The sequence below is a fragment of the Bos grunniens genome, chromosome 3 (assembly GCF_055505025.1).
Source record: "Bos grunniens cultivar Pamir isolate PY7600 chromosome 3, Bosgru_T2T1.0, whole genome shotgun sequence".
NCBI lineage: Eukaryota > Metazoa > Chordata > Mammalia > Artiodactyla > Bovidae > Bos > Bos grunniens.
Genome location: NC_141167.1, coordinates 7709397 through 7725795, shown reverse-complemented (window position 1 = coordinate 7725795; position 16399 = coordinate 7709397). Strand labels below are relative to the sequence as shown.

The window sequence follows — 16399 nt, the reverse complement described above, 5'->3', positions numbered from 1 at the left end:
GGGATCCCCGTGGACAGAGGGGCCTGGCGGGCTGCAGTCCATGGGGTCACACACAGTTGGACACAACTGAGTGACTAAGCACAGCAGCACAGCACATCTAGAGATAAATATTGATAGCATATTGGTATTGATTCTGTTATTCTTAGGTGGGTGTATGATAATTTGATTGCTGTGTACATACATATTCAAAATCTAATTTGCTCATTTAACTAATAACCTCCCATAGAACATCTCCCATCACCATAAATATATACCTTTATGACAATTTTTAGCTGTGGAATATTCCAGCCTGTGGATATACTGTACTTCATTAAACCAATCCCTTGTTAAGCATGTATGGTTTCTCCTCTTTGGTTACTATGTCTATGATAAGCAGTTTTATATATTCATTTTTGAGCGCATCAGTGACTTTTTTCCCCTTTGAATTCTTTTCAAAGGAGAAATTTCTAGATACAGTGTATGTACGTGTTGAAGTCTTTTGATATGTCTGTTCCCATCCCATCCCTCGTTCCCTAATGCTGTAACAGTTCACAGATTTTTCCCAGTATATGGGAAACCTGTTTACTCACCTCCTTGCCAACACACGGTACAGTCGTTATTGTAGACCCTGCTCAGTTTCCAGTTTCGTTATGAAAATGCTATGTTATTGTCTCAGTCAACATTTCCTTGATTCTTAGAGAGGTTGGACATTTAGTCATCGGCCATTTTTGCTGTCCAGCCACCTAGTTCAGGAGCACCTATCCTTTTCCAGTTGATTATTAAGTTCTCCTATTGGGCTTCCACATACCTTTAGTTTGAGGAAAACAAATTGAGAATGACTTTGCTTGGAAAAATTCAGTTAAGAGAAATTCAGTTAGGAATTATTTTTTTAAGTGAATGACCACCATTGAAAAATAAATCTGGATTTGCTATCTGCGATCTGCTTCAATTCTGCCCCTTGCCTATTGGTTCTGCCTCTGACTCCCAATTAATTCTGTTTATACCTAGGAAAACCTTATAATAATTCCTAAACTCTAACATCTTGAGGAACAAATTTAAAACTAAACACTGCTGCTGCTGCTGCTGCTAAGTCACTTCAGTCGTGTCCGACTCTGTGTGACCCCATAGACGGCAGCCCACCAGGCTCCCCCGTCCCTGGGACTGTCCAGGAAAGAACACTGGAGTGGGTTGCCATTTCCTTCTCCAATGCATGAAAGTGAAAAGTGAAAATGAAATCGCTCAGTCGTGTCCAACTCTTAGTGACCCCATGGACTGCCGCCTACCAGGCTCCTCCATCCATGGGATTTATCTTATCTCAGAATAAGATAACGTGCATGAATGTATGCACTTTTCTTTCCCCACAAATTCATATAGAGGATTGCTGTCCATTGAACTAGTCCTGGAAACACAGGTGACTCGTTGATCTGTTCTTTTGTTTGCATGCCATCTGAAAAGCTAAGTCACTGTAAAAAGTGTTAGTTGCTCAGTTGTGTCTGACTCTGTGCGACCCCATGGACTGTAGCCCCAGACTCCTTAGTCCATGGAATTCTCCAGGCAAGAATACTGGAGTGGGTTGCCATTTCCTTCTCCAGGGGAACTTCCCAACCCAGGGATCGAACCTGGGTCTGCTGCATTGCAGGCAGACTCTTTACTGTCTGAGCCACCAGGGAAGCCCTACTGTTAAAAAAAAAAATAATGAACTAAAAATCTTGCTGGAACATTCCCCAGGCCAATTTTGCAGCACACCTGGCTTAGGTGAGAGGAAAAGACTAAACATAAGATTTTCCTTGAGGTCTACACCCAGACTGCATATTTCAAGAGGATAGGTATGAAGTCCAGGGATGATTCTCCTCTCCTCCAAAGTTTCTACCCCAGCGTTAGGTTGAGAATAGATAATCCATCAGTAATAATCCAACTGAATAATCAGTGTAGCATTCTGATGTCATCAAAATGGGACATGGGAAATGTGAGAACCAAACTGAGTAGTGAAGTGATTTTGTTAAGTTACAAGACACACAGATGGGCTATGGCTGGATCTCGGTTTGGAATGCAAATTACATTCCTATTTCATGCAAGCTCCAATTTCTCATCGTTACCAAGAACTTCATTACTATTCCATTGCTCTGCTGCAGTCACTAGTGAGTAACATTAGTCAGATCAGCCTGTGCAGGACGAATCCAAGTCCTTTGGTTCCAGAGTATGGCAAAATGCCTAGCAGGTGTTGATTTAGGAGGGAAAGGGGTAAAGGAAACAATTTGAATGTTTTTCTTTGTCTCATTATTCAAGGTTTCAGAAATGAAGACAACATGACTCTGGCATGGGAGGGTGTCATGAAAGAAAATTACCTTGTCAAGATCAACACAAAAGCCAGCGACCCGTCAGAGGAGTATGTCAGCCGTTTATTCCTGCTTTGCGAGGGTCCCCTTGTGTACAGAAGCTAGCAGATCACAGGCAGCTTACTTGAACAAACTCTGTGTAAAGAAAATTCGCACCAGAGAGCAGCATCAGGAGGCTCAGACAGCCAAAGGTGACAAACAGAAGGCTGTGTCAGCCTTCCAGGAAGGGCAAAACCTTCCCCCCTGCTATCTGATGGCCCTCCTGATTGCAGGGAAGAAAGAGATGTTGATATTTGGAACCTGCAAGGCAACGCCATGGACCAGGTGACCAGAGCATGGGTCCCTGTGCCATAGCTGCAGAGGTGAATTCTGGGAAGATCCACAGATCATGGGCAGCAGTCATTACTTTACAGGGTCCACACATGTGTCTCTGCGAGGAAGAAACAGAGAGATTAGAAGATGGCAAAGCCCTTGGGTTGATGTGTCACGGACTGTTCTTGTCCCTGAGAAGTCCTGAGCATCCTCTATGAGGCACATGGAGTTGCTGTAAACATCCCATAGAACTAGGCACATCACTCCCTCCATAGATGGTCCACGAAGAATGTGGGCTGCAGGGTCTCCAGGAGCATGCCCTTTGAGCTTAAAATGGGGTTAACAGGGTTAATGCTACCGGTAAGTCGCTTCAGTCATGTCCGACTCTGTGCAACCCCATAGACGGCAGCCCACCAGGCTCCCCCATCCCTGGGATTCTCCAGGCAAGAACCCTGGACTGGGTTGCCATTTCCTTCTCCAATGCATGAAAGTGAAAAGTGAAAGTGAAGTCGTTCAGTCGTGTCCGACTCTTAGCGACCCCATGGACTGCCGCCTACCAGGCTCCTCCATCCATAGGATTCTCCAAGCAAGAGTACTGGAGTGGGGTGCCATTGCCTTCCCCATAACAGGGTTAATAGTCAAATGTAATTCTAACGGAGAGCTCCAAACACACCTCAGAATTCGTCTAAGGAAGAATAAACATAAGAACAACTACTCCCTTTGTTAGGCTTAACACAGCTATTGGGAGCACGGGACGTGAGGTGTGCTTTTTCTCTTCGAGCAATGAGGCAGAGGCCTCTATCCTCCTCTGTCCCTGGACTCAGAGATTTTAGTTTTGGAAGGAAGGAATGGACATTACATGTCATCTTCCACCTCCCACCCACATCAACAAAGGTAGCATCAATTTGGTGTCCTTCCAACTGGGACAAGAATGCAATTCTGCTTTGATTGGATATTTGGAAGAAAGTAAAAATGATAAAAGTAGCTGATGTTAATTTAGTTGAAGATGAAAATGATCTGTATTTTGTTTTTTAAAATGGAGCCTAATAACCTTTTTTCTCTCTTTCTCTGTTTTCTCTCTTTTTAAACATCTTTGAAGAATAAGGCATCGTTTTAGACAGCTGGATACAAAGGTAGGGTCCTGTTTATAGTTTGGGAAATATTTTTTAAACTCTATTATCTTTGAGCTTTCAGCTAGAGGCCGGTGTCCAAAAATAAATGAAGTTAATTGTTTTGAAAAATGGATATGACCCTCTTCTGTGTTCAGTTGTCTTCGTTCACTGTGTGAAGTCTGACTGCTGGAACAAAATTGCTTCAGATGTTTCTAGCCCACGTGGGAATAGTCCTGAGTCCCATTTCTACAACGTCTGAAATTTCTCCTGCTTCTGTCTAACCCAGGACCCCATTTCTCTTTTTCTCTCAAGAGAAAGATGCTTGCAATGACAAGGAACACCAGGCAGGCTCAGAAAATCAGCTTGGGAGCCTGGGAGCCTCTATGCCAGTCTTTGTTGCCACTCTAATTTGTCACCTACTGAATTTGAATTATGAATGTGTGAATACACACATAAATGTCAAGCCTAGAGAGGGAATGCCCACCTCCATCCTGAGCTGGGCAGCTGGAAATTACGATTTGGTTCAGGAGAAGTGGCATTCGATTCATAAATACTGGCTCCCTGTTAGACTCTGAGGAGGAGGTGGTGTCTCTCTTATCATGGCGTTTTGAGGATGGGTGTTGCAGTCACATGTCACATTTGCTGCTTCCTGCCTTGCCGCCCCCAGGATGTGCCGTTTCACTGCTGACAATACCCCATCAGGGGTGGCAGGGTCTCCAGTACCCAAATCCCCTCCTGTAGGAGCGTCTCAAGGAACATTGAATAAATGAACCAAAACTGCTCTTTTCAGAGCTCTAACTGATGATTTATCCAGTCCACAATTCCTTGCATATGTATTTCTGTGTTATCAGCAGCATGTAAAAATCTGAGGCCATGTGTCCATGGGTCTCCCTTCCTGCACTCTGGTCCCGTGCAGGATGCTGAACTGATGCCTGGAACCTTCCTACCTGCACCCCCTGCCCCCATGGCTTGTCAATTCCTTCATCGCCTTCCCTCCCCTGGAGCCGCCTGCTCCATACATTGGTGTCAGCCACTCAGGATGATGGTACATTCTGTGTAGAATGTTTCTGTCACAATCAGCTTTACTTCCCTACACTTTAGGGACTTCAAACAACCATCTTATTTCCCTCTTGCTTTTCTGGATCAGGAGTATGGGAAGGGAACAGCTGGGCAGTTCTTCTGCTTCTTGTCGTCTCAGCTGGGTTTACGGGGCTGGATTCAACTGGCAGTAAGGCCGGGACCTGGCCCCTTGGTGCTCCTCCTCATTGCTTTTCTCCCCACATGACCGCTGATCTACGTAGCTTGGGCATCTTGGGTCAGTTCCCTTTGTTCCATAGGGGCTGGCTTCCAAGACTGAGGAAGTGCTCCCCAAGGTGGGACCTGGACCTGGCATGACATTGAGTAAAGAAGCCCCAGGCCAACTGAGATCTAGCTGGGGGAAGAGTTAATGCCACACGTCCATCCTCTACCCCTCGAGGTGGGAGTGATGCGTAGACATGGAGAGACGTGACAGCTATCTTTGGAACCACACCATCACACAAGAGTATATACTGTTTCAACTGCTCTCCTTCTGATGTTATACTATTGCTGGTTTTTAATTGAGTGACTAGGAAGACCCCTAGTATGCTAAGGCTGTATATTGTCACCCTGCTTATTTAACTTCTATGCAGAGTACATTATGAGAAATGCCAGACTGGATGAAGCACAAGCTAAAATCAAGATTACCAGGAGAAATATCAGTAACCTCAGATATGCAGATGATACCACCCTTATGGCAGAAAGTGAAGAGGAACTAAGTGAAGGAAGAAGAGGAAAGTAAAGAAGAGCCTCTTGATGAAGGTGAAGAGGAGAGTGAAAAAGCTGGCTTAAAACTCAACATTCAGAAAACTAAGATCATGGCATCCAGTCCCATCACTTTATGGCAAATAGATGGGGAAACAATGAAAACAGTGACAGCTTTTATTTTCTTGGGCTCCAAAATTACTTGGGCTCCAGATGATGAAGCAGTCATGAAATTAAAAGATTGCTTGCTCCTCAGAAGAAAAGCTATGACAAACCTAGACAGCATATTAAAAAGCAGAGCATTGCTTTGTCAACAAAGGTCTGTCTAGTCAAAGCTATGGATTTTCTGGTAGTCATGTATGGATGTGAGAAATGGACCATAAAGAAGGCTGAGGGCCAAAGAATTGATGTTTTTGAACTGTAGTGTTGGAGAAGACTCTTGAGAGTCCCTTGGACTGCAAGGAGATCCAATCAGTCCATCCTAAAGGAAATCAATCCTGAATATTCATTGGAAGGACTGATGCTGAAGCAGAAATTCCAATCTTTTGGCCACCTGATGTGAAGAGCTGACTCATTGGAAAAGTCCCTGATGCTGGGAAAGATTGAAGGTGGGAGGAGAAGGGGACAACAGAGGAAGAGATGGTTGGATGGCATCACTGACTCAATGGACATGAGTTTGAGCAAACTCCAAGAGATGGTGAGGGACAGGGAGGCCTGGTGTGCTGTGGTCTGTGGGATCTCAAAGAGTTGGAGATGACTGAGCCATTGAACAAGGAAGACACCATTGGGCTAAGTGCCATCAAAGCAAACATGGCCCCCAAATTTCATGAATGGACCCTTTGTTGAATGTTTTGGGTGTGGGAGCATTTTCAAGCCGAATTACATAGGATTAATTAGGAATAACACTTTGCAGTATCAGGAGTGTTTTCCAGATTGCCTGAGTCTATAGTATCAGGGAACAAGGTCAGCAGCTGTGAAGACCCTAAGTCCAGAGAGGCATGGAATGTTGTAGACTAGAGAGGGACAGTGTGAACGAGAGGGAACCCCGAGTGGGAAGAAGGGGGAAGCTATTTCGTCCTGTGAGGGAACTTGTTGGCCTCTTTAGGGATGCGTTTTACTCCCCCACAAACCTCTGGGGACATATCTGGGGACACTCCCTTCAAAGAGCCCTCTGGGCAGTCAGAGTGGCCACATAAGAGGGACTTAAACAGTTTGGCTTGGGAATAGAGGTATGAAGCATGTGTCTAGATGTGTGTGTCTGTATGTAGAGAAAACAGGCTATTTTTGGTTATTCTGTTGCTTTACTTGTGAGTCCAGTTGAGGTGGCTTTGGAGGGAGTTGATGGAAAGTGGACTTGGGGTTGAACTCAACCTTCTGTGTACCTTGCTGGGGGGCATGCAGAGCCTGGGCAGGATGGCAACACGGGGACGGAGCAGAGTGGGACTGGGGTCAGAGGTCAGCCGGACATCCGGGCACTGGTCCAGCTGAACTGATTCCCGGGTTCAGGGAGGCCTCCTAGTTGGTGAGCTTCTGGGAGGGTTGGGGTGATCCGGTGGTGGGGGCGGTGGGCCTGAACAGTGGGGGCTGTGGGGGCTGCTGAGGGGGTCCCAGATGGTTGCAGTCACAGTTGGGGGCTGTCCACACATACATGTGAGCCTGGGTTCTGTGGGGCCCTCAGGGGAGGGCCTTGGGTCAAGGCCCCTTGGCGTCTCTCTGGCTGTGGAGCTCAGCCTCTTTGTGGCTCTTATAAGAAGTCCCCCACACGCTGCATTTTTCAGGTTTTGGTAGAATTTAGGCAGATCCCTCCAGTGTTCTTGCCTGGAGAATCCCAGGGACGGAGGAGCCTGGTGGGCTGCTGTCTATGGGGTCGTACAGAGTTGGACACGACTACAGTGACTTAGCAGCAGCAGCAGCAGGCAGATCCCTGGGAAACCATAAACCATACAACACAGAGCCCTCGGCCCCACCCATGGACTTCACTGCCTCTCTCCCCTCTCTTGGGGCTCCCCTGGTGGCTCAGACAGTAAACCGTCTGCCTGCAATGTGGGAGACCTGGGTTCGATTCCTGGGTTGGGAAGACCCCCTGGAGAAGGAAATGGCAATCCACTCCAGCATTCTGGCCTGGAAAATCTCATGGACGGAGGAGCCTGGTAGGCTACAGTCCATGGGGTCTCGAAGAGTCGGACACAACTGAGCGACTTCACTTTCACTTTCACTTTCTCCCCTCTCTAGTCCTGTCGCCACCCTCTCTCCCTTTTATCTCCTCCCCCATCCTCTGTGCCTTCTCCTCTGAACAACAAAAAGATTCTCCTTCATATCCAAAGAGAATTTTAGGGCTGGCCACTTGTTTCTTGAGCAAGCTCTTAATGTCTTCAGTTCAGTTCAGTTCAGTTCAGTCACTCAGTTGTGTCCGACCCTTTGCGACACCATGAATTGCAGCACGCCAGGCCTCCCTGTCCATCACCAACTTCTGGAGTTCACTCAAACTCACGTCCATTGAGTCGGTGATGCCATCCAGGCATCTCATCCTCTGGCGTCCCCTTTTCCTCCTGCCCCCAATCCCTCCCAGCATCAGAGTCTTTTCCAATGAGTCAACTCATGTGTAGGCATGAGGTGGCCAAAGTACTGGAGTTTCAGCTTTAGCATCATTCCTTCCAAAGAACACCTAGGGCTGATCTCCTTTAGAATGGACTGGTTGGATCTCCTTGCAGTCCAAGGGGCTCTCAAGAGTCTTCTCCAACACCACAGTTCAAAAGCATCAATTCTTTGGTGCTCAGCTTTCTTCACAGTCCAACTCTCACATCCATACATGACCACAGGAAAAACCATAGCCTTGACTAGACGGACCTTTGTTGGCAAAGTAATGTCTCTGCTTTTGAATATGCTATCTATGTTGGCCATAACTTTTCTTCCAAGGAGTAAGCGTCTTTTAATTTCATGGCTGCAGTCACCATCTGCAGTGATTTTGGAGCCCCCCAAAATAAAGTCTGACACTGTTTCCACTATTTCCCCATCTATTTCCCATGAAGTGATGGGACCAGATGCCATGATCTTCATTTTCTGAATGTTGAGCTTTAAGCCAACTTTTTCAGTCTCCTCTTTCACTTTCATCAAGAGGCTTTTTAGCTCCTCTTCACTTTCTGCCATAAGGGTGGTATCATCTGCATATCTGAGGTTATTGATATTTCTCCTGGCAGTCTTGATTCCAGCTTGTGTTTCTTCCAGCCCAGCGTTTCTCATGATGAACTCTGCATAGAAGTTAAATAAGCAGGGTGACAATATATAGCCTTGACATACTCCTTTTCCTATTTGGAACCAGTCTGTTGTTCCATGTCCAGTTCTAACTGTTGCTTCCTGACCTGCATATAGGTTTCTCAAGAGGCAGGTCAGATGGTCTGGTATTCCCATCTCTTTCAGAATTTTCCACAGTGTAAACCATACTAAACAGTGTATTGAAGTCCTTTTACTGCAACAAATATAGAGATTTCTCCAAAGCCCTCCAGTAAAAAAAAACAAAAACAAAAACTCCATCTCATTCTTACACCAGAAAACAAAGTCATTCCTTAACCTTAAATCTGTAAGTAGGAATCTTACTATGCCTTCTTTATTTTAGGTAGCCCTCATGGTTTCTTTTTGTCCTTTTCTAACCTCACAGTTAAATTATGAGGTTAATACTGGAAAGAAGCCATAGTTAAACTGAGAGTTTTCCTTGAGTGAGTGATTTAGCACGTTGGAAACCAACTGTACAGAGATTGCTTTATGTCTATAGCTTTTATCAAGTGTAACAATATGGCTTGTAATTTGAAGTGATCTTTATCATCTTCATGTATCTTGTGTAAAAACTTGTGAAATATGCATGTATTGAAAATAATTTTATCATGCCTTTTACCTAAATTTGTTTAGCTTTTTTTACTGTGTTTTTGGTGAGGGGAGACACTTTATTTGCAAAAACTTGATTAATGTTATATTATTTTCATTAGTGTTATACTCTTATCAAAGCAAAGCTTTATTGATATCATTTATTGGTATTAGTTACATATAACATTATGACTTACATGTGTAAATTTGTATCTGTATATAGGTTATATATTATTTCTGTGTTGTTAAAAACCTCTCATTTCTGTGTGGGAATCACTAGTGATTAAGATTCGTGCTTCCCTGATGACTCGGCGGTAAAGAATCTGCCTGTAGTGCAGGAGACACAGGTTGGATCCCTGGTTTGGGAAGATCCCCTGGAGAAGGGAATGGCAACCCGCTCCAGTATTCTTGCCTGGAAAATCCCACAGAGAAGCCTGGTGGCCTACAGGCCATGGGGTCGCAAAGGAGTCGGGCATGACTTAGTGACTAAACAACAACAGTAGCAAAAACTAATCCTAATTGGTGCTAATGCTTATCTGCTAGTGATTTGATTTCAGAAAGTCTGTAGTGAACAAGCTCTGAAATATCACCTGTCTGATATTCTGCCGTACTCCAGGCATGGGCCATACTTCTTATTTCATGTATGGTTAATCTGTTTCATGGAAAAGCCTTAGAATCATGATTTAAAATTTAAGTTGGAAAATTGATCTAAAGACTGGTTCTGTTTTCTCCTTTCCAAGCTTAATGACCTCAAAGGTATTCTGAAAGAGATTGCTAATAAAATCAAATAAAACCGCATGGACTCTGATGGAGAAAAATTTAATTCTAGCAAGGTAAGTCATTTTAATAGCTTTCTTCTTTTTTTGATCTGAAAATTTACATATTTTGAGACTAATTCAAAATCATGATATTTTCTCAGTTCTTTTATTTTCACATGTGATCAGATTTGCAAAATAACACTGGTGTAAAAAAAACAATCAAGGGATATAGAAAGGATACAGGTAGAAACCCACCTCCCATAACTCCCCCTCATGCCCACACTCCAAGACTGTTCCCTGGTCCAAGGTGAGCACTGATAGCATCCTTTTGAAACTTTAAAAAAAAACTTGCAAATTGTACAGCTATTTTGACATTAATTGAATCAAGATCAGACTATTCAAAGAGTTGGCCTTTTTTTTTTTTTAACTTAACTCTAGATCATGAGTGTCTTTACAGATCTGTGCTTCAAATATGTACCTCATTCTCATGGTGCATCATTGATGATTATTGCTGTAGGGGATACACAGATGTCTGGGTCTTTTGGTTGGCTTATTTTCTCTCAACAAATGCATGTTGATCACATCTTACTACCAAAAATGTTTTAGTAAACCTTTTAAGATTTGGGGGGCTTCCCTGATAATTCAGACAGGTAAAGAATCTCCCTGCAATGTTGGGAGACCCTGGGTCAGGAAGATGCCCTGGAGAAGGGAATGGCTACCCACTCCAGGATTCTTCCTTGGAGAATTCCATGGATAGAGGAGCCTGGCAGGTTACAGTCCATGGGATCACAAAGAGTTGACTGAGCCACTAACGCTTTCTTTCACTTTCAAGGTTTTTAGCAATAGCTCATTTGCACAATAAAAATGTAATTCAGTTAACTGGCAAAATTGAGCCCAAGGCTTTGCACCATGATCTGAGCATTTACTTTAAGTTTTCTCATTACCTGTCCAAATGCTGAAACCAAATGTTAACAATGTTGTTAGGGAGTCGTAGAGCTAGGAGGAAACAGCTATGAGCATTCCATTTGATTAGAATTTTTTTGAGAAAGTGAATTGCACGGAATGGAAACACAATGAAGGCTCCCTTCCACCTTCCCTCTTTCCCTTCATGTTTACTGAGCATCTTCTAAGCGCTGAGGCTCAGACTCTGATTTCTACCTTTGCATAAATCCTCTCACAGCAGAATTTCTATTCACAGAGTGGCTGTGTTATAAGGGTAACTGTATTAGGACCCATTTGGTTTATCTGGTCACTCAACACTTTTCCTTGGGTTCTGACAATTACAGATCGTATTCTAAGCCCTCTATCCTGGAAGATTTTGTAAGGGCAAGATTGGCGCATATTTTATTTGCATATTTATTTTGTGTGGAAGCAGGGATAGCCTCGCAAGTTGCTCAAGAAAACAAACCTTGTACATTTAGGAAGAACGCATTTCAGCTCTTCCATCGTGGCACTTCACGAACACAGCATCATACTTTACAGTAAATTATAATTCGAGTTTTGAAGCATTTGTTATTTTGTTTATGAGCTGAGCCATAGAAAAAGCAATTAGGAGGTGATGAAACAATTCAAAATGATTAAAAAATCCATAGAGGTGTAATAATCAGAAAAGATGTACTCATCCACCTCTTAAAGCTCTAATCTCATCTCTTTTTTTTTTTTTCCCAAAAGTGTTGACTATGAGGAAAATGAGCGCACAGACTGGTTTCTTAGCAACCTGCTCTTTGCTTAGACTTAATTTTTTTTAAGGTAGGGGGAGTTAATTCATTGGTGAATGAACATGAATGGGGAGAAGGACATTACTTCATGTCCATGTGGGCATCTGTGAGCCTGGGGATGAGAAGAGCATGAGAACACAGAGGCCCAAGATAGTCTTAACCACAGATATCTTTAGAAACAGTGTGCTTGGCATGTGCAGTTTGTTGGTATACTTTTTACTTCTGGGTAGAAGATCCATTTTCTTTTTTTGATGTCGTCTGTCTGGCATGTCCTTAAGAAGTTCGCAGAAAATGTAATTTTATGGGCAACCACCTACATGCTGCTAAAATATATATTTTTTGATTTTTTAAATTGAAGTATTGTTGCTATAAAATATTATATGTTATAAGTGTACAGTATAGTGATTTGCAATTTTAAAGGTTAATTCTTTAAACGTTAACTCTACTTATAGTTCTTATAAATGTTGGCTACATTCCCCGTGTTGTATAATATATCCGTGTAGCTTATTTTCTACCAAGAGTTTGTACCTCTTACGCCCCTCCCCATATCCTGCCCCTCTCTCTTACCTCTCCCCACTGGCACATGGGGCTGAAATATTATTATTGTAGTGTCTTTATGATACTGCTTTCTCTAGAGAGGTGAGGATATCTTTCCTAGTAGTAGGGGCAAGGAAGGGAATGCCAACTCAAGCGGGTGTAAGCTGGGCACCAGTGAAGGCAGGGCAGAAGGGGACACCTGGGGACAAGTCTTTATCAGTTTGCCCATCGGGGCTCTCCATCTTGAATCAGCCTTTGATCCAGTAACTTGGGATGAGATGTTTGGGTATAAATATTTCTTCCTCCCATGCTAAAATGGAAAAGAAGTAAGAAGCAGGGTGAGAGAAAGCCATTTGTTTGCTTGTACCCTTACACCTTCCCTGAGGACAAGATGGAGTGAAGGTGGGGTAGGGGGTACTTCCTTTGGGTACCAGAAATTGTTTGGTCCCTCCATAATCATCCATCGGTTCTTGTGTTGGCCGCACTTAAACTCCAGCTCATCTCTTCGGTACATTATTGCAGTTCTTAATGTTATTATCAACTCATCCTTGTGCAGAAATCAGTTAACAAATAGGGCACTTGAAAGCTTTCTGGGACGCAAAGCTTATCTTTGAGTTGAGTCTTAACTATAGTCATTTTGTTTACATTGGCAAAGTGGTCAGAACTCACCTCTTTAAGGGAGGAAAAATGGTCATGTACTCGCTCCAGTACTGAAAAGCAACGTCTCAGTGCCTGCTTTAGGCACTTAGGCCCTCTGTCAGTATGTTGCCAGTGTGTTTTGGAGCCAACACTGTCCTGAGAACAGAAGAGGGAGATGGCTCTTAAGGCAATGCTCTCCCTTTGTTTTCACAGGTCGCATCAGACGTCTGCATGGAGAAGATTCAAGGGATCCTGCTGAACAGTTGCATCTTGACAACAGCTGTGTTCCTGACTAAGCGAGAATTGTTCAGGCCCCTGGGTGCACCTTGATGGCTTTAATCACTCCAGTGTGCTCAGTCTGAGGATAAAATGTGTCCCCGATTTCACTCAAGAAGGCGGATATAAAGGAAGAACATTTCCTGCTTCCCCCAGGCCGCCCTGTTGCTCTCCGCGTCTCCGGGGCCAGAGCCCCCTGTGGATGCTCTGAGCTGCCCGGTGTTCTCCCGTTTCCTCCTCTTGTCCTCCTTGGACCCATGCATGTTAGGGAACGTCTCTCCTAGGAATAGCAACCTGGTCTTGCTTTCTCTCCTGGATCCTTACTCTGTCTTCAACTGATTCTCTTTTGTTTCCTTTTTTTTTGTATTATGTGACTACTTAGCTGTCACAGTGTTAAACGTTTCTGCAGTCAGGTCAGATTCTAAGACGTGCTACAGCTAGAGCACTCTGGTTTTTTTCAGGAGAAACTCTCATCATTGCTCTCTACGATTTTAATCATTAAAGCAGGTGATAAAGCATCGTCTTCCTGCACGTGCCCCAGGAACCCCACTTGACGGAAGTACCCCCTTCCTAGCAGTGCGAAAAGACACCTGAAGATGACCTCCCCAGAGGCGCATCTGGTTTTGTTTTCACTGAGTGTCCCCTTGCTTATTATTTTCCCATTATAAATAATTCATGGGTATGATAGGAAATTCCTGGGTATTATACAAAACATAGACTATGAGGAAAGTAGAAAATATAAACAGTCTCACTATCTGAAGATAATCACTGCTAACAAGTCAGAGTGTTTTTTCAGGTCTGCTTTTTTTTTTTTCCTATGCATGTTTTATGTCTCTTTTAAAATTTTATATAAAGTCAGCATATAGATTTTACATAAGCTTTTTCACTTAATATTTTATCCAAGATGTACTCTTTATATACAGGGTCTTAAACTTTACATTAACACTTGCTTGCTGTTCAGTCTCTAATGATTTCTGCTACGTTGGTCATTGAAGGTGGTTTCTTGTTGGCCAATGGGGTGAGCATCTATGCGTATGAATCTTTTTCCACAGATGGGAAAATTTCCCATGGCTAGATTCCCAGGAATATGTACTTCTTAACAAAGTATTTATAAGGTTTTTTACAGAAATGTTTAGCAAATAGGAATTGTTAGCTTGATATCAGTTCAGTTCAGTTGCTCAGTTGTGTCCAACTCTTTGCGACCCCATGGTCGCAGCACGCCAGGCCTCCCTGTCCACCACCAATTCCCAGAGTTTACTCAAATTCATGTACATTGAGTCGATGATGCCATCCAACCATCTCATCCTCTGTCGTCCCCTTCTCCTCCCGCCTTCAATATAAGTCTTATCAAACTATTTATAAGGCTTTTTCAGAAATGTTTAGCAAATGGGAATTATTAACACGATACAGAACCTAGAACTCCTAAGATAAAATATTGCATCTAATCCTTAGTTTAGGAAGAAACCAGTATACTTATTTCAGTATTATAGAGGTGAGGGCATTGGTATAGAATTCAAGGTATTATGTTATTGAACGCCTGTACTCCCAGCTTTGTCTGGAAGTGGTGTTATCTTTGCACAAAAGAAGTGCATAAAGTTATTTAAACATCCGTGATTAGTTTTTCCACTTTGAATAGAATGTACTCAGTGGCTAAAGAAGAAAATCTTAGAAGGAAGCTATTAAATGATTAACTCATTAGAAAAACTACAAAAGCATGAACCAAAAAAATGTTTTTCTGTTTTGTCTGGGCAGTAGTTAAAATGACTCCTCACAACATTCATGATGTTTGTAGGGAATGAACACAAATAAAAGGTGTCTTTTTACCTAAACCTCTTTAATGACCTGACAAGGAATCTTAGTGGTGGGGATGATCAATTCATGGTTTTGGATTCTGAAAGGTGGAATAAAATTTACTTGACAAAAATTGTCGATGAATGGAATTTTCAAGTTTTCTCTGTTAGCGAGAGAATTTTGTTTTTGTTTCACCATGGCAACTAGAAGAACTGCCTTTTCTGAATCCACCAAGATGAGGCTTGTGTTATCGCCATAGTGACTGGAAAAAAAAAACAACAAAGTATTTGGCCCTGTCCATAAGACCACGTAGAGAATGACAACCATCCCAACCTTTTGTCCTCAATTCAGATGGTGAATGTGAATAAAATCAGTAACTTGAAAACCTCCTAGAAGATGAAACTTAGCATAACTCTTGGCTGATCTCCTTAAATGTGCTTGTCCCTGTGTTCACGTTTTCACAGACTATGCTTTTGTTAGTGTAAGAAATAGGCCGTGTGCACATCAACATCGTGAGTAAAAGCAACTGCTCCGTTGATGCTAATGACAGAGAACTTGAATGATGCTCGGAGTCCACTTGGGGGAGCTGCCCGGTGCTTCCAGCTCGGCCGGCCTGGCGGAGGTTTTCATGTGGTTCCTCTCCGTGGTCTCTGTGCAGGACAAGTCCTTGTTTCGGTGCAGTTCATGACAACAGCAGTGTCTTAGCTGCACCTCTAACCAAAGGTGCTGTCTTTGTATCTGGTATTGAAGGTGTCCTGGGCGTGTGTACACGGCTGCTGTTAGCCTTGCGGCTTGGTTCAATTGACTGTGTTGAATTAAATGAGGAGGAAATGTCATGGGTTGCCTTTGTCATTCTTTTGAGAGTGGAAAAAAATACAGTCCCTCCCTTCAGATTTATTTCTGTGGGGATCTGACTCGCAGAGTTACATGAGCTGACTTTGATAAGCAGATAACTCGAGCATTCTGATCGCATGCAAGCAGAAGGCTGTCCCCCATGGTTCTGATTCTTGCCATCAGGGCCAGGTTTGGATCCATGGTCGCTTTTTGGTGCCCCCGGTTGGGCACCCGTCTACACCACCAGGGTCTCCAGCTTCTGTGACTTGGAGACACCCTGCTAGGTCACCACCCTTTAGATATGTGTGGCTGTTTCTGAGCTTACAGGGTCTCCTGTGGGCTCAGGATCTGTCTTGGGGCCAAGATGGTACCTTATGTCCACAGCCCCACGTGCTGATGGAGGCTGGGGCCCAGACCCCGTTTCCTTGCTGAAGGCAGAGTCCTCCAAAGCCACCTTGGTTCCAGAC

The 16399-nt window shown here is 43.6% G+C and overlaps 1 protein-coding gene across 5 annotated transcripts in view; it reads left to right on the top strand.

Annotated features, from left to right (window-relative positions):
* TRPM8 (transient receptor potential cation channel subfamily M member 8) overlaps positions 1-15934 on the top strand; it is a 92246-nt gene extending 76312 nt beyond the window's left edge. For 4 of the 5 annotated variants that reach the window (XM_086376956.1, XM_086376952.1, XM_086376975.1 and 1 more), the window contains 4 exons: positions 2266-2365; positions 3727-3760; positions 10120-10212; positions 13245-15934. In XM_086376956.1, coding sequence (XP_086233082.1) covers positions 2266-2365; positions 3727-3760; positions 10120-10170 — 185 coding nt within the window. In that variant the 3' untranslated portion in view covers positions 10171-10212; positions 13245-15934. The remainder of the gene's footprint in view (positions 1-2265; positions 2366-3726; positions 3761-10119; positions 10213-13244) is intronic. The other variant, XM_086377006.1, reaches the window with a different exon arrangement.
* The last annotated feature ends 465 nt before the right edge of the window (positions 15935-16399 follow it).